Here is a 25507-nt window from a genome sequence, read left to right as displayed (position 1 = left end):
AGAACAAGAGCTGCTGTCTTCCACCTGCTACTGAAGACACCCGGAGCGGCGGCTGTGGTCCCACGACTCGGGAGAAGGCAGGGCCGCTGCACGTGATAGCCCTCGTCACGCCACCGCTGCCGCGGGACTGGCCTGCCAGGAGGTAAGGAAGAGACTGCTTGAGCTGAGCCCCGTCCCTGGAGGAGGCCCTCAGGGGTTGTAGTCAGGCAGTAGATGCTGATCAGGTTCAGAAGAAGATCCGCTTAGACGGTGAAACCAAGGGGAATGCCTCAATCGGACTCTGCTGTGATCGTGTGAAGCTCACAGACGCCGACCTAAGGTCAATAAAAAGCAATCACTTCCAGAGCTGACATTCACATTTTAACATCCTCCTGTTAGGTTCTTATCCTTTCCTCACCCGTCGCCAGAGCCTCTCCGCTGCACGTGCTCTCCAGACGTGCTGCTCTTGTAGGGCAGGCCGCTCGTTCCAGATGTGCGAGCTCCCAGCCGGAGAGCCCGCAGCTGATGTACAGTGGTTCAACACCGGGTGTGATCAAGGTCGCTGTAGAGGTGAGGCTGAACATTGGGTATATAATTCTGATAGGTCTTATGTTATTATATTGAATGTTATTACAGATTATATTGTGAATTTGATGAAATGAGATATTATGCTGTGAAAACAACACATCTGAAAGAGAACATTTTTAATTAAATTTAATTAAATCTTAATGTAAGTTCTTAGATGTTTCTCCATTTTTATGGCAGATACTATTTAGTTATTATTCAATAAATTAACCTCATCTAAAGGCAATTTTAATCAGACAGATATCATGGCATTTGTTTGGCACAAAATTCCACAAACACATCAGTGAAGTGACATTTTATAACAGATAAAATGTAGTTGTTTTTTTTTAATAAATTAAAGTTTCTAAATGTCTCATTTTAAATCAGTCCCCAGGCTGTTTGTGAAAGACTAAGATAACAACAGTTCCGTCATTTCAGTTTAAGAAAAGCAGGCAGATCATTATGAAAAAGACTGAGCAGAACTCTAAACCCTGCTTTCCTTTGTAAAGGAAATGACACCTGTGACACAGTAGACTTTACACGCCTGTGGCACAAGTCTTTAAAAGGAATCATGGCCTCAGTATCTGAGTTACCGACAGTGGCAGTAAGACACTGCTCATCTCAGCCCCACTGCTGGAAACTGTCCAGACCTGAGCCTTCAGAGTCACAGCAAAGCTCTAGGACTTCGTACATTCAATCAAAAATAGTTCTCAGACGTGGGAAACTATTACTTTTGGTATTTTATTTAACTTTTATTTTTGGACACCTCAGCAAAAAAGAATAAATCAATAGTAAAATCATTAATTGAATCAAGTGCAACTATATATATATATCAGCAGGGTAGAAAAGTCAGCTGAGAGATTTGACTAATATTGTCTGGACTCAGAAATGAACCTCACTGGCAAGGTCTGACCTGCGTGCACGACACAGCAAGGAGGACTCACTGTGGAGCTGAGCTGCCTAGAAATGTGTTACCATTTGACTAATTCCATAATTATTGACATATAATATATTCTATATATTATTAATATATTCCACTCCAATTATTATTATTATTATTATTATTATTATTTTAATCATCATACAGGTAGTCATTTAAAAATCACATTTATGGCACAGTAATTTAATTAGTCACATGTAATATTTCGACATTCTTATTTCCATACTGTAATTGTAAGCTAAGCTTTTTAATTATAAGTCGTTTCTTGAATGCGTGGATCAGTGGCTCAAAACACCAAGTCCTCTCAGAATTGATTTGAGCTGATTTTCAAAAACAATTATAATGAGTTTATTAACACTGGTGCTCAAAATCTGCTGTTTATTGATCAGCTAGTTAGTGTTAATCTTCACATAAGTCTTTGACTTGGAATTTGGATTTTTTTATCTGGAACTCGTTTAAAATGTTTTGTTAATATTCCTGCAGCTACTACAAGTCATCACAATGTTTTATATAAACGGAAAATAGTGGTCCATATTATTACACTTTTTTCCTACATAATTCTTGACTGGAGATTTCTAAAAACACGACGATGAAGCTTGATGGTCACGACGGCGGCGTGTCCGGATGCTGAAGGTGCTGGCGATATGCCAGGGGGTCTTATTTATAACACGACGCGACACAAACGGCTCCGACAGTCCTGGAGGTTCATTTTGGTGAAACTGCGGCGAGTGTCTGTTTCACAGCGGCGATGTCGCTGTGTTTAATTTAATAATGTATTTAATAGTTTAATCATTATTATTAAATAATTAATTATTTTATAGTTTAATTCTGCTATCATGGAATTCAATTTTTTTAAACCGTCTGTTTTTAAACGATAACAAACTTAATTGAAAAAAAAAACAACCTTTAATTTTAGAAGATGAAATGTTTAAGAAAAATCTACCACAGTATCTGTGTGATTCCAAACCGTCTGCCGGTTCTGACTCGTGCAGTAGCTCTTGTAACTCGAACGGGAGAACGGGGGTCTTACAGCTCTGCCATGCCAGCGCTCTGCTCGGGGCTGGAAGACGTGTTGAAGTCTCTTCTCTAACAGCCCTCCCGGTTCTCTGCACCCGGAGCGCACAGACGAGCACAGCGCAGGCGAGAAGCCCTTCCATGCGCCTCTCAGTGCTCAGTGCAACAGCAGGCAAGCCGTCTGTCGGCTACAGAGCGGCTCTCCAGCCTGGTACAGCCCCGCACCGGGCCACACTGCCCCAGACACCAGCTCCAAGCTGGAACATACTGATACTGATACAAAATCACACCCGAAGAAGGCTCCACTGCCGAAACTGCCTTTCTTCTCTTTTCAGCCTGGAATAAACCTTTACTTGTTCCTTTGCATACCGATACTGTGTGGGGCTAGTATATGGCTAATAAGGTGATCTTATAGATCTTATCTTAGTGGAATGGGTGCAAATAGACTGTTACGCGATGGGTTTATAAACAGTGCTAAGTGTACAAAACGATGTGCTGTATGAATGCAGGTGCTATAGACAGCTTTACATCTGTCGGAAAGGTTACTGTACACTACATGTTAAACATGGTTAAACCCTGACAGTGTAAGAACTGTGGACCCAACTCTTCTGAATAAAGTTAAGATAAGATATTTATCTCAGGAGAGGAACCGCAGTGTTGCTGACAGAACAAGACCCGAGGCCACGCTGCTGCACCCGGACTGAAGGGCCGCTCGGAGCCGGGCTGGTGACTGGCGAGCGCACAGCTTAGCGGCAGGGCTCCTAACGCCGCGACCGGCACCCGGAATGGAACCCCAGTGGTCAAAACAGGGTTTAAAATGGTCATTTGTGGTGGCAGAACGAACTTAGAAATAATAGAAATAAATTCATTGAAAACGAAAGAGCGTGTTTTTTTTCTCCTCTATATTTCCGTTTGTTTCTCATGTGTTGTATGAACGTTGCCTCTTTAAAGCGATGTGCGGTGCAAAGCAGGTCAGGGACTGAGCTCAGGGGCTCAGGCCGGACACACCCAGAGCTGCCGGGCGAAATGACTTGGCCATCTAGACTCTTTCCAGCACACCGAGGCCGACTGTCTGCACTGCGGCTCGGGGAGAGAAGTCTCTAATGAGCCACACTCCACACTCCGGATCCGCGGGAGGTCTTGTTTTCGTGCGTGTGCGGGGGGGGTCTTTTCTGAGAAGCGCGCAGGGGGCGACGGCTCCATGTCTGCCCTACATACGGCTCACCGCAGTGGAGCCGAGAGGCGCAGGTGCGCCGTACAGCTCGCAGGTAGAGACTCCCACCGCACAGCGCGCCGGGGGGCTCACAGCTCCCTCCCCGGCGCTGCCCCCGGAGCCGACCGCCGGCCAGGGCGAGGCGCCGGGCCCCCCTCCCCCAGCGCAGCTGACCCGCCTGTGCGGGCTCACTGAGGGCTTGAGTCCTGCTGCTGACCCTCTCCTGCCCGCCCGTGCGGTAGGGCTGCGGGCGCCCTGCGGTCTCTTTGAGACAGCGCCGCGCTGCGAGGGAGGGAGGCGGGGAGGGGAGAGCCGATAGGAAGGCTGGGTCGGGGGCGCAGATGAAGAGATAGCAGCTCTCACAGGAAGATGCGGCACCCCCCCCCCCGGCTGCGCCTTTAATTTGTTTTGAGAAGAGAGAAACAAAAGGCGCCGATTCCGAGAAGGCTCGCAGTGAACCTGATGAATTCAGACTACAGCCGAGCCCAGCATCGCCCCCCTTACCGCAGGGCTGCTGGCGCTGTTTCTCGAGTAGAGTCTTGTCCCGTTAAGTTGAGAAAAAGATCCCTGTATTTTATACGACTAATAGAACATACTGTTCTGAATGCCAGTGAGTTATTGGCTTGTAGGAGAGAATTCTTCAGACATTGCCAGCGCCGGAGCAGTGGGACAGGGCGCACTAGTTGGGAATGAACACCGGAAGTCCACAGTCAAAGTGTTTCCGTTAATAAAATGGATGCGTTAATACAGCAGGCTTTTCAAGGTGCACGATCACATACTTGGGGTCCTTTCAGAAACTGGTAATGGGGTGTTGTCACAGCCCTGATGATCATCCTGGGTCGCTGCTCACCGCTGCACACAGCTCACAAGAAGATGAAACTAGAGGTGTGGAAACGCTTGAAGCCGCCTCCACTAAGCAAACAGAAATAAATGAGACAAGCAGGTTCCCATCCATACTGCAGAGAGAAGGGGCTCTGCTCTGATTGCCCCACTGCAGAGCTCTGCCACGCCGGGCGCTGGCCCCAGGGACGAGGCGCAGTCGCAGGCCGTCGCCCCTCGTCACTCGTCACTCGTGTCACCTGCCTGCGCGCCAGGCGGCTCTCTCTCTCTGGAGACACCCCTGTCCCACTCAGAGTGTCCACGGGACAGGCAGTGAGGTGAGTCGGACTGTGGGATCGGCGGGACCAGCGAGAGGTGGTTCCCTCAGTGGATTACCACCGATCCCAACACATGAGCTGGCACTGCAACAGAGCGCAGAGCGCAGAGAGCAGAGCACAGAGAGCAGAGCGCAGCCACTGCTGGAAGGAAGACCAGGCGCTGGCTTGTAGAGCAGAGTGCACTGAACTCTGAACTGGGGCGATTGGCCACACGAGAGAACAATATCCCTGTCTTTCTGACACAGGGCTGGAAACTGTCAAAGATTCAGCTAAATAATCCTATTGCAGAGAAACACATGCAAGTCCACTGCTCCAGAAAGAAAGAAAGAAACTCTCAAGTTCATGAGGGAACGGATTCTTCCACCATGTTTTTATATTCGGGTTTTCTGTCGTTTCATGCTGTGAGCAATAAATACACTTCCCACAGAAACAGACTGTCAGACCAGAGCCGATGTTTAATTCTGTCAAGAAGCCAGGAGAAAGCTTCAGACATCGTACAGCACCACGGTACCAAGCTGCAGAATGTGCTGATTCAGAATCGCAATGCTCTGGCACAAAGATAAGTCTGCTGAAGTCTGTTGTACACCAGAGTGATGACTTTTAAAAGCACAAGCTTTTGTGAGTCTGGTATTAATGATCAGATTGGAACCCTAATTGTTTTTGGGACTCCTGGGACTGACAGAAGGGGAGTTCCTGTTCCTGTTATTGTCATGAAACACGAAAACCCCCTCAGGTCTGCCAGCTGAATCCGAGACCTAATCTTGAAGAGCGAAAAGGTCATATATCTGAGATCTGAGAACCAGCAGCTCTTGACAGCACAGAAGTACAGAGCCAGAACTGCTGACAGAGTGCAGCAGATCCACAGTGGGTCAGAACCCACACCACTCTGCTCCTGAGAGCACACAGAACTGCAGCAGATCCACAGTGGGTCAGAACCCACCCCACTCGGGATCCTGACAGCACACAGAGTGCAGCAGATACACAGTGGGTCAGAACCCACCCCACTCTGCTCCTGAGAGCACACTGAACTGCAGCAGATTCACAGTGGGTCAGAACCCACCCCACTCAGCTCCTGACAGCACACAGAACTGCAGCAGATCCACAGTGGGTCAGAACCCACCCCACTCAGGATCCTGACAGCACACAGAACTGCAGCAGATCCACAGTGGGTCAGAACCCACCCCACTCAGCTCCTGACAGCACACAGAGTGCTGCAGATCCACAGTGGGTCAGAACCCATTGGCCCAGGATTCTACAGAAGTGATGGTCTTTTTCACAGCAGGAGCCCATATTATTAGTGCAGCTCGCACTCGCCCAGCAGTGCTGATTACAGATAGCAGAGAGCTGATCCTTACCCTCTCCTCAGCTGTCCATTCTGAACTTTGCTTTGCTGTTTCTCTACATTTCACTTTCCACTTACTTTGTCCAGGTTTCACTTGAATTCCTCTGTGACTGCGGGGGGACGGCACTGGGCAGGACGGCCCCTCCTGCTGTCCTCAGTGACACTGCCAAGCTCTGTTTCAATTGCTGATGGTAAAAAATACTCCTTTTCTTGATCAGCACTTCCTGTAAACCACCAGCTTTCTAGGGGTGACGAACCCACAGGAACGGGGGGCACGTTCTGAGAAGAGACACGATCAGCAACGCTGGGGGCTCTGTCTCAAGTGACAGACAGACAGAGACTTGCCTGATGATCAGAGCATAAGACCTACCAGTAACAATAATAAAACAACAATAATAATAGTAATCTCAAATACGAATAAAAATCTCAAAATACTTTCAAAATTAAAATTTTATTGATGCCATAACAATTATAACATGATGTGAAAATCTGTAATTTTTCAATTCTCTCACAAATGAAGAAAACTATATTCTCGCAGCACATAAAAATTCAAAATAAGAAATAATTGAATGTAATGACAATACCGTGGACACAGTAAATCTGGATACACTTTTACCTTATTTACATTTGTACAATAAAGCTGATGACACAGTCAGCACAGTGGCCATACGTTTGAAAAACAGAAGGTTGTGTTTTGCAGAGCAGTAATTGCAAAGCTAGCGCCTCAGACAGTGGGACTGCAGCCATCAAGGAGCCTGTGAGTGTTCAGTCTTGTGTTCAGTTTGTGTTCTGTATTCATGTTCTATGTTGTATTCAGTTTGCGTTGTGTTCTGTATTGTGTTCAGTTTGTGTTGTGTGTTCAGTGTTGTGTTCAGTTTGGGTTGTGTGCTGTCTTCAGGCTCTATTCACACAGTGATTGAAACAGATTCTTATCTACACAGACAGTGCAGCTCTCTTTACAGAATAATTCAGGGATTGACTCTGGTTTGACTCTGGTTTGACTCTGGCTTCTGGTTTGCGTGTAAATGCCTGGACAAACTGCTCAAGCCTGTGCTGCACAGCAGAAAACATCCTGGTGAGCCGAACGCCTTGGACAGTCTGCTCTAGAGAAGACCTCGTGACAGAGGAGACCTGAAGAAGAAAAGATGCACAAGAGACAATCATCATGTGAAAAGACCACCTCACTGTCAACGTCTAGCTATCCTTCTCTCTGACTATCCAGGTGAACAGCGTCAGAATTAGTTCTTAGGTCCATCAATGAATTGTGAGCCCGTGCTCCGAGGACACTGTGGGAGACTGCAGGACACCGCAGGACACTGCGGAACACTGCGGGACACTGCTGGACATGGCAGGCAGACATGCCCATCTCTCTAACTCAGGAGAGAGCCCCACTTGCCTTCTGCGCGCCTCATGCTGCAGCAGTCTCAGTTCATCTCAGCTCCCGTGTCCTGATGGAAGACACAGTGAAAGGCTCAGCAGTCAGGACTGGTCGCCGTATTTGCAAAACAGCACCAAAATCTGTCAAGTGCGGACATCCCAAAAGCAACACCAATAGTCTGTCTTTAAGTGCACATATACTATATTTTCAGGTACAGAACTTTGAAATTCCAGAACAGTGCCATTTTAGACACAAATCAGCACAGCTTTTCCTAAAGAAACCACATCCCGTCAGAGGGACTGGCTTTTGATGGACAGAATCAAGCAACATTTCCATCACAGGAGTGAAAATTAAAGCTACGAATCACCTAACGCACAGGGGATCTGCTGGAATGTCATAGCAACATCGATCACTCCTTAAAAATGCCAGTTTCAAGTTCAAAAGATCTCAAGACACAGCAAAACTGCCTAAGAGGATGCATGAACTGTCACAGGTTGGTGGTACAGTATATCTTCACCAGATATAAACAAGTTCTCATTGACAACAATCACCTGGAGATCTGTTGGCACAGTGGTGTATTTTGCTGTGAGTGAAGGTTATTGTGCAGGAGGGCAAGAGCTGTGTCCCACCCAGGACTGGAACCCTGAACCCCCCCCTCCTGCTTTCAGAGCCCTGACCACTCCTCCATGCTGCTGCCACAGCATTGTCAAACCTGTGCCACTGCCCTCACATACAACACCTGTGTTTCGCACAGTCAGCCCATGCAGGTCCTGGTGCAGGGAAGACGAGCTCCAGTCACTGAGTTCTGCTGGCGCTGGGCTTGGCAGGTGTGAATTTAGGGCACGATCACAGGTTGCAGGTAGACTGATCTGCATTTACTGTATATCTGGTGCAGCATCTTTGCAAGAAACTCAAGTCCTCCTGTAACTGTAACTGTCTTACGCCTTCAGGCAGAGGGTGAACAGTCTCCTGAGCATGTCTGAAAGGGCACTGCATGTGGACAGATGGGCTCAGAGCCACACAGCCTTGTCGAGGACAGAGGGACCAGAGTCTGTAGGGAGTCCACTTGCAGTTCTTGAGGATGGCCATTACCTGGTCAGTGGTCAGTGTGGTCCATATCAACACTGTGCAAGTCGGAGTGGTCAGGAGTCATGTAAATGGACCTCTTCCATTAGGACACCTGGCCAGGCTGCACAACAGCAGATCCCCTGACATCCACTCAGTGCAACAACCCACACGCAGCTCGACACATAATTGCCACTTGAAATTCATCTGGTCGAGCATAATTATTGCCATTGCTCTCACCCAAAGGAACACGTTACCTCTTCGTGAATCTGTGACGACACTTCTTGGGCAGTCCTGCAACAGAGGAGCGGTCACTGTAGCACGCAGCGGCGGTAGGTGAAGCTCTCGGTGCACACGGCGCTGCTGCACTCTTTCAGCACGCACACATGGAGAGGAAGTGGCAAACACACACGTGTGCACAACACACCGCGGCGTGAGCCGTACAAGGCAGGAGGTACAATATCGATCCCTCACAAGCTTTCAATACAATTGAGCATCCTTCTGTGCTCAGAGCTTCTTACACTGAAATGACCCGAACGGCGGTTTAAATACACACGAAACAGCGACATGAGCGAGCATTCCTAAGCAACAACCAAAAAATATATAAAATACCTGAATTTACTTGTTTTAAAAACTTGTATTCCACATCGAAGTGACCTGCTAATATCTAACAGTCACGTTTCAAGAGTAAAACACACGGCTGGAACCGGAACCAGACTATTACCAGAACTTTCGAGTCCAATTGAAAGCCCCTGCAGGTGCATTTCGCCTGGGGCTCGGGGTGATTTCGCTCCGAAGGACGTCAGGGGACAGGGCAGCGCCGGCACTGACACCAGGAACAGCGCTGTCCCGCTGAAGACCGGCTCTGGTTCCGACAGCCCGCTCGGTCTGAGCTGCCGCTGTACTTTATTTCGGATCGACACCGTTGAGTTTTACAAGGAGTTGAATTAGGAGACGCGATGATACGTCTTCGGAAATCGTCTAGTTATTAATTTATCATAAGCACACTCCTTCGAAGGTAACCCGTTTGATGGTGCCCAGTATTGATTTAGAACGATCCACTAGTCGCATTTTAATAATGAAACCGGGCCGCTCCCGGATCCGCAGCGTCTCGAGCGGTGGGTGCGGGCCTCGCGGACGGACACGCGCAAGTGGGAGACCGGCGCGCGCGGTACTCACGGCTGAAGTAGTAGAGCGTGCAGACCCACGCCACGGCCAGCGCCGAGAGCCCTCCGGCCAGGGGCCACAGCACCAGGGGCCCGCAGCCCCAGCCTGCGGAGAGACGGGCGGTCAGAGTGCGCTACCCGGCTTCATGACGACAACATCAACAATAATGATCCCTTACTAGTATCGACACGGAGCAGCAAGTATCACAAATACTCACCATTTACAACCATGTACTAAAAACTACTATGATCCATAGATAATATTTAATGACAGTATTAGTAAATATATCTATTAATATGAGCACATATTTACTTGGTTTTGAATAATGACATTACTTAATAATAATAATATTGCTTTATTAGCCCAATACAATTTCTTGCATTAGGAATTTGTCTTTTCACATACCCCAGCTTGCTCTCCATGAGACACAGAGACAGGGAGAGAAGCTGGGGGTCAGACATTGTACAGCACCCCTGGAGCAGTTGGGGTTAAGGGCCTTGCTCAGGGGCCCAACAGAGTAGGATTCCTCTGCAGGCCACAGGATTTGAACCAGCAACCTTCCAGCCACAGGCGCAGAGCCACCGCTCTGCCCACTTGACTAGTGTTTGAGCTAGTTTGGTTCTGCTGAACACAGAACACAGGAACACCAGGAGCAGGAACATCGGAATGAAGCTGGAAAACGGATATTGCAGCCCGTCTGGTGGAAGGGCACCAACATGGAAAGTAATGCTAGTCCAGTATTAGCAAGCAGCGCCTAGGAGTCCAGTCCAGAGACAGAAACAGCTCAGGAGCCGGAGCGCAGAGCAGGAGCAAGCACAGGTCCATCAGCTTGGAACAGAAGGGTAGAAAGAAACACAGAACTTTTTGACTTTAGACAATATAATTGAACATTAAAGCCTTTTCCTGGTGTGAACGTGGTGATCAATTTACATGAATATACTAAAAAAAATTCTGATTTTCAGAAATTCTAGTGAAATCCGCAATGACCTTTTCCATTCAGTGAAGTGACTTAAAAATATAGCTTTCAAAATGAAGAAAAACTTTCTAAAGTTACGGAAACCTACAGGATGAAATTCTCGGTACGGAGGCATTTTACCATGTCCCCGTGACATGCAAATTCTTAATTATTATGAATTAAATATTAATATAATATATAATATTATATATCTGAGAAATGTCTGGTGCATTTCCTGAGGTCTTTGTGGCTGCAGGCAATGTGGATCAGGTACTGAGCGCTAGCTGTCCAAACTCAGTAACGATTACTGACCAGACTCTCCTTTATTCTCAAGGGTTTCTCACGTCTCAGACTGGAGGTGGGAATTAAAAAGTCATCTCTATCTTAACGAGCCCTGGTGATTCATGGCCGTTACACAGTTAGCTGAAGTATTTTCCTCCAGTAGCTGTTATTAACTGGGCTGTTTTCTGCTTCAGAGCCTGTAACTGTGGTGCTGAGTGTGGGCACCCTGTGCCTTCCTTCCAGAGAGGAGCAGCGGGCGTCTCGGGGCAGGAAGGGAGAGAGGAGACAGGAGACGGGAGAGATGAAAACCCCGCCAGCGGAGGGCGGCTGTGTACCGGGCTGAGGCTTGGGTCTCCTCCTGCTGGGGCAGCGGAAAGGCGTGGGCTTCCGGGGGGTCGTGGTGGGGGGCGGGAGTGTGGGCGGCTTCTCTGGAAAACACAGAGAGGGAGCAGGAGCCAGTTAGGACACAATCAGACACCCGGACACCATCTCGCCACACACCTGCAGCAGCAGCAACTTCCCAGCCAGTCCTCGGAGCTGACAGTGTCTCAGCAGTGTCCGCAGTCTCCCAGCCAGTCCTCGGAGCTGACAGTGTCTCAGCAGTGTTAGAGTCTCCCCGCCAGTCCTCGGAGCTGACAGTGTCTCAGCAGTGTTAGAGTCTCCCAGCCAGTCCTCGGAGCTGACAGTGTCTCAGCAGTGTCCGCAATCTCCCAGCCAGTCATAGGAGCTGACAGTGTCTCAGCAGTGTTAGAGTCTCCCAGGCAGTCCTTGGAGCTGACAGTGTCTCAGCAGTGTCCGCAGTCTCCCAGCCAGTCCTCAGAGCTGACAGTGTCTCAGCAGTGTTAGAGTCTCCCCGCCAGTCCTCGGAGCTGACAGTGTCTCAGCAGTGTTAGAGTCTCCCAGCCAGTCCTTCGAGTTGACAGTGTCTCGGCAGTGTCCCAGCCAGTCCTCGGAGAAGACAGGAGACCCCTGTACTGACTGGACTGGGGCTCTCTGAGACCAGGACTGGACACCCCTGAATTGACTGGACTGGGGGTCTCTGAGACCAGGACTGGACACCCCTGCCTTACTCTCTCTCTTCCTTTGCATGGTCCCTGCAGGCCTGGGAGTGCTGTGGGTGGGTTGCAGATTAAACGGATATTTCAGACTGCAGAGGCAGGTGAATCAAAGCACCAAGATGCTAGAACAAGATCTGAGAAAGCGCTTTCATGACCCTACTGCTTGCTAAAACCTTGTAGATAAGGGCCTGTCTGAGTTTCTGATTCCAGCTCTTCTCTGCGGAAGTCTTCAGCTCAAGAGACCACAACAGACCTCCGCAGTTTCCTCTTATTGAAAAGAGACAAAAAACACTGTAGGCTGCTTTCAAACAAGCCCTGTTTACCATTTCATCCCCACCAACGGGCCAAAACTCTCCACCAGCCCAGGGGAGACCACCCACTGTCAGCTCTTCCAGCGGTTCAAATGGTACATTGGAGAAGAGTAGTGAAAACATACACATACGTACTTCTACATACATATGTATCTGATTCATCAAAAGTCAAATATTCTAATTATACCTGGAAAACAACATAGTTGAGATACATTTTAATAGTGTATTTAAATAATAGTGTTCCCAGGTCTGTTTACAGAACCCACTAAAACAGACCTTTGATTGAAAAATTACATCCTCATTTTCCAGTGAAATGTCACTCTTTCTCTACACACAGCTGATTAAAATCTTCTTTTTCTTAGACTGAATGCTCATTCTAAGTGTGCTGACTGACATCTTTCTGCACCTTCTAATTCATCTGCCACGAATTAAACTCTCAAACACAGTTCAGTCGATTCAAACAGTGAGACTGAGAAATTCTCTGTGCAGGCCGATGTAGTGCTAGTGCTGGTGGTTTCAGGCCTCTGACCCTGAGTGTTGGGCTGAGCTGAGTCTCTCCTGTCTGCCGGGGAAGGGGAGTGAGACAGATCAGTGAGCAGTGGTGAGGGTCTGTGTGGGCTCTGTACAGTCCTCTGTGAGCTGGAGAAGATGGCGGAGAGCAGCAGTACTGCGCCCGGAGCCCCTGCGAGTTCGGCGCTCGACTCTGGGCTGCAGGAGAAGGATGACGTCCCCTCCAGCTGGGCACTCCGCGAGACAGCAGAGTATGGAGCTCTACGAGGCCACACTGCGAATTCCTGCTCACAGCAATCACAGGGTCACAGCAACCCAGAGCTCATGCCAGAGGCACTGGGAACAAGGCCTCACTCTCACACGGACAGCTTAGAGACACCAGTTAACCCAGGAGCTCCTGGAGAAACCCTCCCACAGCCACCCTCACCACCACCCCGCTCTCCAGCCCCTCGGCAAATTTAAACAAAACCTTCAAATCTACTGCAAAAATGCAGAAAATGAGAGGTTCGGAAGCTGATGGCTTTAACCACACATTTGCAGTTATGCTGCCCACAATCCTCCTACCTACACGTGGTACAGTGTTTGCGTTTGTCTGCAATGAGCTGCACTGTAGACACAGGCCCGTATTAAAAAAGATCACCTCCCTGTCAAAGATCACTAACTCTGCACCCGAGTTTGGATTTCTGTAGGCTAGAAGGCAGAACCATCCCTTTCCTCCTGACAAACTCCTCTTCAGCCTGGGAGCTGTAGTAATCTGTAGCCAGTGGGTCAGAAATTAAACTCAACTGAGCCACTGTCAACAAGCTCAGAGACTGGCATGTTGACCAAAACATTAGAAAGAAACATTGTTATTTTTAATGCACACCGTGTGGTGTTTGCCTCCTCTTTCACCGGAGCAATATTTTCTGGGCGCCTGCCAGAGACAATCCTGCAAATACGGGTTAATCCGCGCTGAAAAGCACGTCGAGCTGTTTCAGGCGCGCTCTCTGCAGGGGGCTCAGCACATGAACTGTTTGAGTTTCTTCCCAGCCTTCCCAGCGCGAAAGAACTTGACACAGCTCCGCGCTCGGGCGTCTCACCACGTGCACCGGCGTTTCTGTCTGCACTGCGGGATTATTTCACGGCTCATTTTCAGCAATAAACGGGTTTCGCAGTGGACGCAGTCGGGTGCCTGTCCGCTAATCCCGCGCTTCGCGAAGGGGCTCAGAATTGAGGGGGGCGTGCCTACAGGAGCCTGCTGTGACGCCCCCCCGCGGCCGGACCGGGCCGCCTCGGTACCGTACCCACCTCCCGGCCGGAGCTCGGCGCCGTCGCTCAGCGTGAGCTCGGTTCTGTTGAGGACGCCGCAGTAGTAAATCCCGGCGTCCTTCCCCTGCACACGGAGGATCTTCAGGATGAAGATGGTCTTGATACTGTCCCTCTTGCTGCCTTTAAACCGCTCCTGCTCACTGGGGGCCATTTCGTAGATGTATTTATCCGTCACGCTGTAGTGAAACAGGAACTGGAATCCCGCTTCTGTCTGCCGGTACCAGAACACGCCCGAGGGACTTTTCTCCCCCCACTCACAGGTTATAGACGCGGTGGCGTCCAGGTCCACATAGTAAATGTCAGACGCCTTGATCATCTTGCCTGCCGCTGTGGAGAGAAAGACAAGGAACAGTATGAGCTGTGGAGGTACAAGGCGACAGTGCATTACTTCTTTACACAAAGGGTTGTTGGAGTGTGGAACTATCTACCCAGCCACAGTGGTTACTTTCACGAAACAGCTGGATGAGATCCTAGGATCAATTAACTACTTTGAGAGCGCAGCCCTGTTGGAACTACATTCCCCAGAATCCTGTGGGGGGGGGCAACAACCCGCTGCTCTCAGTCACATGACCATTAGGCCGGAAGACAATCAGTCAGGTGACTGTGTGACGAGCAGGAAGCAGAGGAGGTCTGGCTCAGTCAGGGATGTCTGTTGTCTGTGAAAAGGGCAGAATCTTGCCGTGTGCTGTCCACAAAAGGGACAACTGACAAGGGATTGAAGGAACTAGTGAGTTTTGAGAGTTTTGTGAGTTTTGTGTGTGAATTACTTAAAGAAAAACTGAACTGTCCTGGTCTAAACGAGACAAGCGACAACCTTAACCTCATCTTCAGGTCTATCCGTTCATCCATTCTGTAATCCACCACTCAGTACAGGATCACAGAGGGAGCCAAGGCCTAACCCAGCAAGTAACGGGATGCCCGTCCATCACAGGGCACACACAAACACAGACTCACACGCACTCACACCAGGGTGAAATATCCTAGGAGCCAAGTAACACGCCAGCTTGTGTTTGGACTGTGGGAGGAACCCGGAGCTCCTGGAAGAAACCCACACACACACGGGAAGAACATACAAACTCCACACAGACAGCACCCCAGGAATAGAACTCCGTGCCCAGAGCAGCAAAGAACCAATGCTGACCACTGCCCAACCATGTTCACCCAACAGTCTTATACCTTCGAAGCTGGCTTATAACACTCACAAGCTACAAACTGTCATTTTGAACAGGTGAGGTGTTTCAAGGTGTTATAATATAACAAGAGAATTATTTCAATAAACCTCAAGACAGGATGTGAACATGAATTTGCCTGGTATTGTCTAGCAGCTCAGTATCCATTATTAGAAAGTTGTTTAGCCTGGAGATGGTTGTAGCAGAGCTGGAGCTTATAAAACTGTTCAAGCCCGGACAGGACATCGGTCACAAATCACACTAATTAAGTGTGTGCAGACTCCTAATTACAAATGAATGTGAAAAGTCACTGGGTTCCACACTTAAAATATAAAACCCTGGAGAGAAGGTTCGGTGCCTGCTGCTGCCTGGAGAATAGAAGATATTCCCTTTCTCCTCATCTCCGGTCACCCACAGACAGACACGCTGCACGGGATCAAGCTGGGGGTACGCTTCAGTATTCACCTAAAAAGTGCTGTGAAGATATATTCGCATCGTTCACATTGCCCAGTGAAAATGTAAGGGTACTGACACCACTGCTCAGCTAGGTGTTAGAGCACTGATCACATCCCTCAGCAATATGAAAGGCACTGATCACGCTGCCCAGAGATACGCAAGAGCAGTGATCAGACTGGCATTAAGATCCGTATAGCTGCATAAGATGGAGAAGTTGATCCTCCTAACAAACAGAAGCAACAGGAAACACTGGAGGCCCAAACACAAAAGGCATCGATTCACAAAACAAAACACCCGCGTGTTGTAACACATGGGCCACTACACGAGTTACAGATACATCCCAGAAAGATCACACAGGACACATAGAGGCGGCACGCGGGGTTTGGAAGGAAAACAGGCAGGACAGAGAGTTTCCCAGTCCGAAAAGAGCGATTCCAGTCACGGACGATGATAAAAAACTCACAAGGGCTCAGAGGGAAGAGGCTAAGATCGTCTCACCTCACAGACTATTTTTTCCCAACTCGGCACATTTTAGACATAAAACAGAATTTCACCCCCCTGTCGCTCGCCTGCAGCCAGCAGGGAGATTCTGAAGTGTGATTCTGCGGACGGGTCGGAGAAAATACAGCTCCAGCAGCTGAGCAGAGACTCGTCTCCTCTCGTCCGTAAACGCTCTGTGTCCCTGTGACACCTGCTGCCCTGAAAATCATTCCAGAGCTCTGTGAAAGACTGGCCGAGAACATCAGAGCATCCTGCCCATCAGGCCTGTAGTTTGTAGCTAATTGATCCCAGGATCTCACCCAGCCGTTTCTCGAAATAAACCAGGGTATCAGCTTCAGCAGCGTGGTTGGGCAGCCTGTTCCACACTCCCACAACTCTTTGTGTAAGGGATTGACTCCTGTTCTCAGTTTTAAATTCGTTCCCATGGCCTCAGCCGAAGCCTGGACTGGAGGGCTGGGAAGAGGACAGCGCAGAGTTCTTGGGGCTACTGCGGACGTCCTTCTGTCTTGAAACCTGCTCATCAGGCCTGAGTGGTAGCTCGTAGCTGATTGATCTGAGGCTCTCCCCCAGCAGGTTCTCGACGGAAACCAGGGTATCGGCTGGGCAGCCCGTTCACACTCCTGCCTCCTGCTCTCAGTTCCCCCTGCTGTTTGCCCCTGTGCTGTTTGCCCCTGTGCCAGCTCATGATTAACTGGGCTGCCTGTCAGAGCCCTGAGGGCCTGAACACCCGGATCAGGCAGGACTGAGAGGAGTGTGTTCAGAGGAGAAGCTTCTGGGCTCACCCACACACGAGAGGTCGCGAATAATAGGAGCAGATTCGTTTTGTGTAAAGATGCTTTTAAAAGCACAACAAATGACCACTTGAAATGATGGTCCTATCAAAAAGTAGGAAACAAAAAATATAACTCAGACACTATATATTATTTTGTCTTGATTTATTCAGAGAAGTCTTTCCTTTAGATCTTGGTTCCTTGACAATGAAATATACATATAATGAGGTAACTGTATGTAAAAATATTATACATTATCAGGACGTTATTACACCTATAGATGCACTCATTCGTCATCTAATAGGTCAGTAGATCTTTTTAGAAATCCTCCTCCTGAGCAAAAGATTAATATTAATATTAATAATTGTATTAAGAATAATATTAATAATCTTTATTATTGTTATTGTTATTAATATTATACTTATTATAATCAGTGGTGGCTTTAGTATAGTTTGAAGATTGGAACGAATCAGAAAGCCGTGTCGCACTATATCAAACTGAAAGATGCTCACTACAGAGAGGACGCTGTATGATATTACAGGATAATGTCCGTCATCCCGCCTGTGGCTCTCCGATAAGCGGGCGGTCACATCTGGCCAGCTAGACCATCTGTCACATCTGTCCAGCGCTGGGCAGTGATCTGCAGTTCTTTTTGAATCCTAATTATTTATTTTAAATAACAGTCATGGTATTACAGTTACCGTTTCAATTATTTATTTCAGTTCACGAGTTGTTTCAGTTATAATATTGTTTCTATTATTTATTTGAAACATTAATATTAAATATTACTGTTATTGTCATCACCATTTAGTAGATATTTTAAATAACGTAGACGGAATGATTCAACTTGATTATTAACACACTGATGTTATTATTTAGAGACTTTTGTTGACATCGTGAATTTTACTGTGACATTTCTTTACAGGTAATTTCAGACTTCTACGAGTACTTACGTATTGCGAGAAACGCCTTTTAAATAAATATTTATAGATACCTAATTTTAATATACAGTACTCTATATTAATAACATCCAGTGACACATGCACTTTTGAACACATAATCTAGTTTAAAGTTCACCGACTCTAGCAATCAGGAAACGGCAGCCTGGAGTTCAGATTTTCTTTATTAATCCCGTCAGAATCGAGCGACGCCAGTAACGCTTGCATGTAAACATGACAAACAAGCAACAGCATAGCTAACGATCCCAGCAGATACCGAGACAGCAGAACGTCACATGAAGACGACACGAGGTTCGGGGTGTCTCAGTGGCGCTGCCGCGCCTGTCTTACTGTGTGTAAGCAGTGTGTAAGTAGCGAGTAAGAAGTGAGGACTGGGTGGACCTGCCTACAGTCTCTGTGCGCGCCCACGAACATGGGGGGCGGCACGTGGGGTCAGCCCAGAGCTTGCGACAGCAGCAGGAACGGGTTTATCTTCAAGCGAACTGTCCGGTTCGGGTCTGTCCGGTCCAGGTACTGCCTGCCACGGAACGGCACCGAAAACCGACAGTTAGTCGATGGCAAGAATGATGTCGCCTGCTCACATTCGCCCCGATTCCGAGCAGACAAACCTACCGGATGCCTGGGTTGATGACCGCCCCGTCAGTCAGCGGGGACGAGAACACCTGCGCACAACTCTTTCCTTTTTAACAGAAAATAGTTTCTATGAAGTTAAAGTTGTTATCGATGTTATCACTGAAATTGTTTTTTTTACAATCTAAACTTTTGCTTATTGGCTGCCTTGGGAAACTCGCGAACGGGCAGCGCTGAGCAGACTCGCCCGGTTTCAGGGGACACACTTCAAGAGAGAAGGGGGGGCCACAGGAGCCCCAAGAACTCTGCGCTGTCCTCTTCCCAGCCCTCCAGTCCAGGCTTCGGCTGAGGCCATGGGAACAAATTTAAAACTGAGAACAGGAGTCACTCCCTTACACAAAGAGTTGTGGGAGTGTGGAACAGGCTGCCCAACCACGCTGCTGAAGCTGATACCCTGGTTTATTTCGAGAAACGGCTGGGTGAGATCCTGGGATCAATTAGCTACAAACTACAGGCCTGATGGGCAGGACGCTCTGATGTTCTCGGCCAGTCTTTCACAGAGCTCTGGAATGATTTTCAGGGCAGCAGGTGTCACAGGGACACAGAGCGTTTACGGACGAGAGGAGATGAGTCTCTGCTCAGCTGCTGGAGCTGTATTTTCTCCGACCCGTCCGCAGAATCACACTTCAGAATCTCCCTGCTGGCTGCAGGCGAGCGACAGGGGGGTGAAATTCTGTTTTATGTCTAAAATGTGCAGAGTTGGGAAAAAATAGTCTGTGAGGTGAGACGATCTTAGCCTCTTCCCTCTGAGCCCTTGTGAGTTTTTTATCATCGTCCGTGACTGGAATCGCTCTTTTCGGACTGGGAGTCTGACTGCAGGCGGATGGCAGGGCTCAGCAGCTCAGGTATATATATCACACAGCCCTGGAGGTCACCTTCCTCAAGCTCAGAGCAGGTGAGAGAAGGAAACTAGAGCTTTAAAGAACCTCAAAAACACAGTTTGTACTTTAACTGTAACTGTGTCCTAACACTTGTGAGTCCGGAACAGGGCAGAAAATAAGTGTTTTTTTTCACACAGACTATGACTTTTATATCTCTCAGTTCATATGGGCCCACAGTGGGTCCCAGTCCATGATTGATAATGATTGATGATAATTAAGCTATGAAAGCCCAGGTTTGAGATACTAACTACTACGAGCAGGCTACAGGGCCCACTGCCCTCCCTGAGGCCGAGTAGCGCTCGGATTGGCCTCTGGTCGGAGAGGAGTCGATACACACGAGTGCAGGACTGGGCTTCAACAGTATTAGATTCATTGCTTTAATTTGCTGTGACAGTACCTTCTTAAAGTAAATAATACACGGCAAAATGTATATTTAAACTTTACAAACATACCATTTTTAAATACGTCACGACTGTGACAAGGATTACATTTCAGAAAGAGATTTTCTTCATCCTCCTTTTTACTTCTTCAGACTGAAACTCATCTATTAAACTGAAGTCATTAGAAGGGACTGAAAACGACGAGATTGCATTCGATGTGTGTTTCTTAAAGTTAAAAATGTGTTGTTTTTCTTGTACTTTCCGGGTTCGACACTTAAATGCAATGTTTCTTTATAGCAATCAGGCTTTGATGATCACTGACATTAAGCGGTAATGATTATGAAAAGTTTCAAAAACGACAGCAGCATTAGCACTAACGAGCTTGGCTTTTTTAAATGTAATATTCGTAATATGTACGTTTACAGTACGTTATACAGTACATCATTAAACAGTACGAACGCCTGAATTGTTGAATTAGTTCCACAACAGCCTCTGAAACTTTCCGAAACGTCTGACAGTCTCAGGCCTTCGGCTGTTGTCTGTCGCTCCTCCGCAGCTTTCCGACCGGAGAGCAAACAGTGTTCGCAACTGACTGCACAGCAAAACAACACCGAACAAATGTACCTGAATTATTACATTTCTAAAAAGTTTTTTTTTCCCCAGCCTAAATTAATAATATCCTCATGGTTCGTATTTTAGACTCAGGAGTGAATGCTGTGGTCACTCCCGAAACACGCCGGTCCAGACCCGAGACTCAGTGACACCTAGAGACGAGCGGACAGCAGTGTCCCCCTACCTGCTGTCCAAAAGCACGCGAGACACAGGACGCCCAGGTACTCCATCTCGTCTCCGCCTGTGCGCGCTGCGCTCGGCTCGGCTGGGGGCTCTCGGCTCGGCTCGGCGCGGTGCAAATACCGGCGCTGCGCTCGGCTCGCCTCTATACCCCCGTGTGACATCACGGGCAGCCAATCAGAAGCCAGAGCCGGGCCGCTCTGCTCGCCCAGCGCAGCTCGGGGCGTCTCCCCCTTGGCACGACAGTGTGATCGAGCCCACAAGCGCCCAGAGGAGTTAGGGAAAAGAGGGAAACGCTTATCGAAACCTCTGCGTTGCCCCTTTGGGTAAGTGGGTGATTTCCTTTTTAGCTAATTGTTCAAGGGACCAGGGACCTCCGTCTGATTTTACATTGTGATCATCCTTCTCCTGTCATCCTAATCCGAGCTCTCTCCATTCCCGATGGGTAAACATTACCTGATTGTTTTCTCTGTGCAACAGAATCAGCATAGGCGGAATGAGGACTAAGCGAGAAGTGGTTTTTGTCAGCAGCGGCGCCGAGTTGCGTGAAGCAGTGAGCGTCGCTCCGGTTCTGTGTTGCGCAAGTTTGCACTGTGTTGCTCTGACAGCCCGTGTGCCCCCCCCTCAGCCCCCAGGCGCGCAGGTGAGCTCCACAGCTGGGCTGCCAGACCTGCAGGTCCCACAGCAGCTGCAGGGAGTGTCGCCCGAGGCAGTGTGGCAGCAGCAGCACGCTGTCTGTAGAACATCCCCGCTCCTGAGGCCCGCAGGCAACACACGCACATCGCTCTACAAACCACCGGCACGCATCTAAAACAGACTTAGCGATGTTCATTGTAATGCAGCACAGAGACCTGAGCCGTGATGTTGTGCATTGTCCTCATACTTAACAGTTGTGTTATTTATAATTACAACACTAATTACAGAGCAGCTCTTGCAGTATGCCCCTGAAATGAGATTGAAGGAATTAATTTTCTCAGTATGAGGCACTACAATAGAACTCGCTTCTTTATGTCCTATTACTAGGACTTGGAATAACGTTATTTGATACTATTTTAGACTTATAGGTACAGTAGCAACGCACAAGTCGCGAAACCTCAGAGCTAAATTCCACAAATTTGAAAAAGTGGCGCTGTAGAAAATCTTTCGAAAGCCCGACTATTTGAAAACAAAACACAGAGAATCTGCAGCTGTTACTGAACTAACAGAAACGTAAAAAAGCCAGCTCTTGAGATATTACTGGTCTTTTACACATTTTCGTGAATTGGATTATAAAGTTGCTGTGCGCCATTCTTTAAGAAAGTTAAATCCGTTATTTATGTGACAGACACTAAAACGACCACACCATGCTACAGAACAAAAGAGAAAAACTATGATGTAAAAAATTACATAAAATGACCTAAGTTAGGACTATAAATGACCGTTATTTACGGACACCAATCAACTGCATATCGGTATAAAAATAAACAAGTAGACTGGAAAACCATACAACCGATTTTTTTTTGTGAAGAATAACGACTAACATTCACGCCGAAATAACACCATGAGCCCAACTTTAAAATGTTTTATTTTTCTTCAGAGCCCGCCGTTTCGTTTCTGAGCTGCGATGCAGCTGTAACAAAGGTTTTCATTTAAACACTGGAACCCAATCGCAATATTAGCCTGCCTCACCGTGGGACGGAATATTTAATATACAAAAATAAAACTGATTTAAAACACAAAGTTCTCTTTCCCTTTCCTAAATAAGAAATATTTTAATCAGCCACAACCAAATGATCAAATGGTGCTCGTTTGGGTCAGGATGGTCTAATGTAGGAGATGAGGCAGATCGTTTGGGTCGGGATGTTACTGTAGGAGGTGAAGGAGCTCGTTCCGGTCCGGACGGGTTCTACATGTTTAGCTCTGGCTGTTGATCTGACCGAGTCCGTCAGTTCTGTCAGCGAACGAGGCGAGCTACAGTCTCAGGGGTTTCATGTGCAGGTACAGTATACAGTTATATTAATATAGGAAAAAAATGAGGTTAATCGTTTAGTTGGTGACAGACACTGCCAGAGAGAGAGACTGGCAGAGAACGGGACCAGTTCCAAAGTAAGACTGCAGCCTGCCTGTCCCGTGGCTATACAGTAGTTCCCTGGCGGTATCAGTCCGCTCATGGACTGTCTCCTGTGCGGCGCTGTTCTTTGGAAATTCAGTGAAGTACAGAAGGCTAGAAGCTGGAGGACATGTCCGCTCGGAAATGATATTTCTAATTCCCACAGCGCGCTGCCAAGCGCCCCTGAACTTCACGGAGACAAGACTTTGTCCTTTAATGCAACAATAATCTGAATCTGTGGACCAGGAGCCGCGTCTTTCAAATGTCTCAAGGACGCAAGATTTTATAGGCTTTAAGCAAGACTTTATCGGCCCCTTTGAAGATGAATCCAGCCGCTGTGCTGCAGATCACACGAAGGAAACCAGCGAGCCGCCAGTCTGCTGGTACAGTGTTGACAGACAGTCACTCAGCGCAAGGAAACGCCACACGGGTCTTTGAAAACAGGAGACCTTTGAGCTTCGTCGAGTTTTCACTCAACGTTTTACACGCTGGTGAATAGCTGGCTGCCTTTGTAGAATCACACTGAGACATGAAACAGCCAGATTCGCGGAGGACGGGGTATTCGGTGAGCCACCGTGTTCTCAAATGATTCTGCTCCTCTGAAACAAAATATTGGTCATCAGCGCTGCATTTACAAGAATTAAATAGCGAGGATCATACAAGTACTGACCTCTGTCTTAAAGGAATGAAGAAATCCCAAATGAACCATTGCCAGCGTTCTATTGTGAAGTTAAAAAAGAAAATAAACCACATTCCATTCCAAGCACCACACAGCAAAAACAATTTTAAAGACCAATGAAAGTCGCGATTCTGTAAAGAATGTTTTATGGAGCAATTTAATTTCAAATTAAAGAACAACAAATGTGAAATCCTCGCAAAAGAACGTTCCAATACCTGTGAAGATCACAGTTCTGGAAGCTTCTGAACAACAGTCGGATGTTAAAAACATCAGATCACGAATTTGCTCTCCGGCCGCTGCGTGTTTTTGTCACTGGTGTCTTTTTTACCGAAGAAAACCGTTTCTTTGCCGGGAGATAGGTTTCTCGGGCACGGCGTTTGTACTGGGATGCCACTGAATAAATAATATCGTCTTAACTACTTGAAGTTGAGGTTAGACAATGCCAGAGGGTTGTGGAATCGTTGTGCTGTCTATTTGATTTGGATTATCGATTGTTATATCGAGCTCAATGTATTCAGGATTTTACGAACCGTCTGTTGAGCACAGACACAAGCGAGCGGAGTCGCTCGGCCGTCCGGCTCCCCAGGTAGTGAGCAGCTGATGGATCCGAGAGTCTCATCCAGCTGTTGGCAGAAAGCAGCGCGACTGCGGCACGGCTGGGCAGCTTGTCCCCCACCCACACCCCCTCACGAACAGGCACAAGGGGTCAGGGCTTCTGTGCGGAGCCGACCTTGAACGGCAGTGGGGTTGGCGGTTCAGTCGTTGAAAGCTTTGCCGGACGTGTCGCACCGCACGCTGGCCCAGCTGCCCGGGAGCAGTGGAGACGGTGTCGAGCTCTTCCAGACAGACACCGGTGGAGCCGGGCCGCGATTGGACCTGGTGCACTCTGACGGGAGAGCATCGCCCTCTTCCAGGTGCAGATCTCTTTCACTCCACCGAACGCTTCACTCATTCCGCGTTCCCGGTCTACGGAAGCGCACTGCTGCCACGGAGGAAAAAAAACATCCTCGCCCTTATCTCGCAATTACGACAAAGCTACCACGTAATTACCAGCTACTGTTTGTTTGTCTGTTTGTATATTGTCTTGATGCACTGTCTGCACTTTGTGTCTTAACACTTGTTTTAACAATCGAGAGACTTTCTTTAAGTAAGAATTTTATTGTACCAGTACATGTACCGGTTACGTAAGGCAATAAAGTTCAAGTTCAAGTTCGAGATAGTAATTGTCGCGTACTTTGTGATCACGCGATAGCACAACTGTCATATAGTACCTCTATCGCCACGTGCGGACTAGTGGGACTGATTGCACCTGTAACCAACTGTTCATAACGGAACCATCACTGATTTCATCTCTAAATCCCACAAAACTGGTCCTCATGCTTATAATGATTATGTTCACATTTGCTAAAAATTACACGATTTTATTTTGACTAAACCCCACTGGAAAGCAAATCCGTACAAATTCTGCAGCGCTGGATACTGACACGATCATCACACCAACAGTGCCAGCGCCACGGAGGCTTCGAGATGCGTTCAGTGCACAACGTGGCACACTGGAGTGATCACTGCTGCCTCGTAATTACGAGCCAAGGGGGAGATGGTTTCCCTTGGTGGCAGCAATGCGCTTCCCTATCGGTCGCTGTGCTCCACAGCCCTGGGGAGTTTCTCAGTGCACCGGCAGTCCTGACACAATGGAGGGCAGAGCTGAGAAAGGAAGGGAACACAGGCTGATCTCCGCTCCGCACACAGCACTCTGGACCAGCTCTGCCCAAACTTCACCTTTGACCCTGGTCTCACCCCTCCCGTCTCCCAGCCGATCCATTCCCAGGGATTCTGGAGATTCCAGGGACTCCAGTCTGCACCCAGGACTCCAGACAGTGGAGTGAGTTCCTGAGTGGAGCGGGTTCCGGAGTGGAGTGGTTCCTGGGTGGAGTGGATTGGTTTCTGAGTGGAATGGA

General features: G+C 48.2%; 1 protein-coding gene and 1 long non-coding RNA gene across 3 annotated transcripts; one reads left to right on the top strand and one right to left on the bottom strand.

Annotated features, from left to right (window-relative positions):
* LOC148837252 (uncharacterized) lies at positions 1-3377 on the top strand. Its single transcript, XR_016090836.1, has 3 exons — positions 1-142; positions 379-549; positions 3139-3377. It is a non-coding gene; the product is annotated as an uncharacterized LOC148837252 (long non-coding RNA).
* Positions 3378-6643: 3266 nt separating this feature from the next.
* cd8b (cd8 beta) lies at positions 6644-20901 on the bottom strand. 2 transcript variants are annotated; one of them, XM_088911658.1, is made up of 7 exons: positions 20786-20901; positions 14223-14570; positions 11392-11484; positions 9832-9924; positions 8910-8946; positions 7606-7657; positions 6644-7340 (listed from the first exon to the last, which is right to left on the bottom strand). In XM_088911658.1, exons 1-6 carry the CDS (start codon positions 20829-20831, stop codon positions 7639-7641), a joined length of 636 nt encoding a protein of 211 aa, XP_088767784.1. In that variant the 5' UTR covers positions 20832-20901; the 3' UTR covers positions 6644-7340; positions 7606-7638. The 2 variants fall into 2 exon arrangements, with proteins under 2 accessions (XP_088767784.1, XP_088767785.1); XM_088911659.1 differs by lacking the exon at positions 6644-7340 and having other exon boundaries at positions 7630-7657; positions 8893-8946.
* Between the last annotated feature and the right edge of the window lie 4606 nt (positions 20902-25507).

This window comes from Atractosteus spatula, chromosome 3 (assembly GCF_055471065.1).
Source record: "Atractosteus spatula isolate fAtrSpa1 chromosome 3, fAtrSpa1.hap1, whole genome shotgun sequence".
Classification (NCBI taxonomy): domain Eukaryota; kingdom Metazoa; phylum Chordata; class Actinopteri; order Semionotiformes; family Lepisosteidae; genus Atractosteus; species Atractosteus spatula.
Note: the sequence above shows the minus strand (reverse complement) of the source record. Positions and strands in the feature narration are given on the sequence as shown.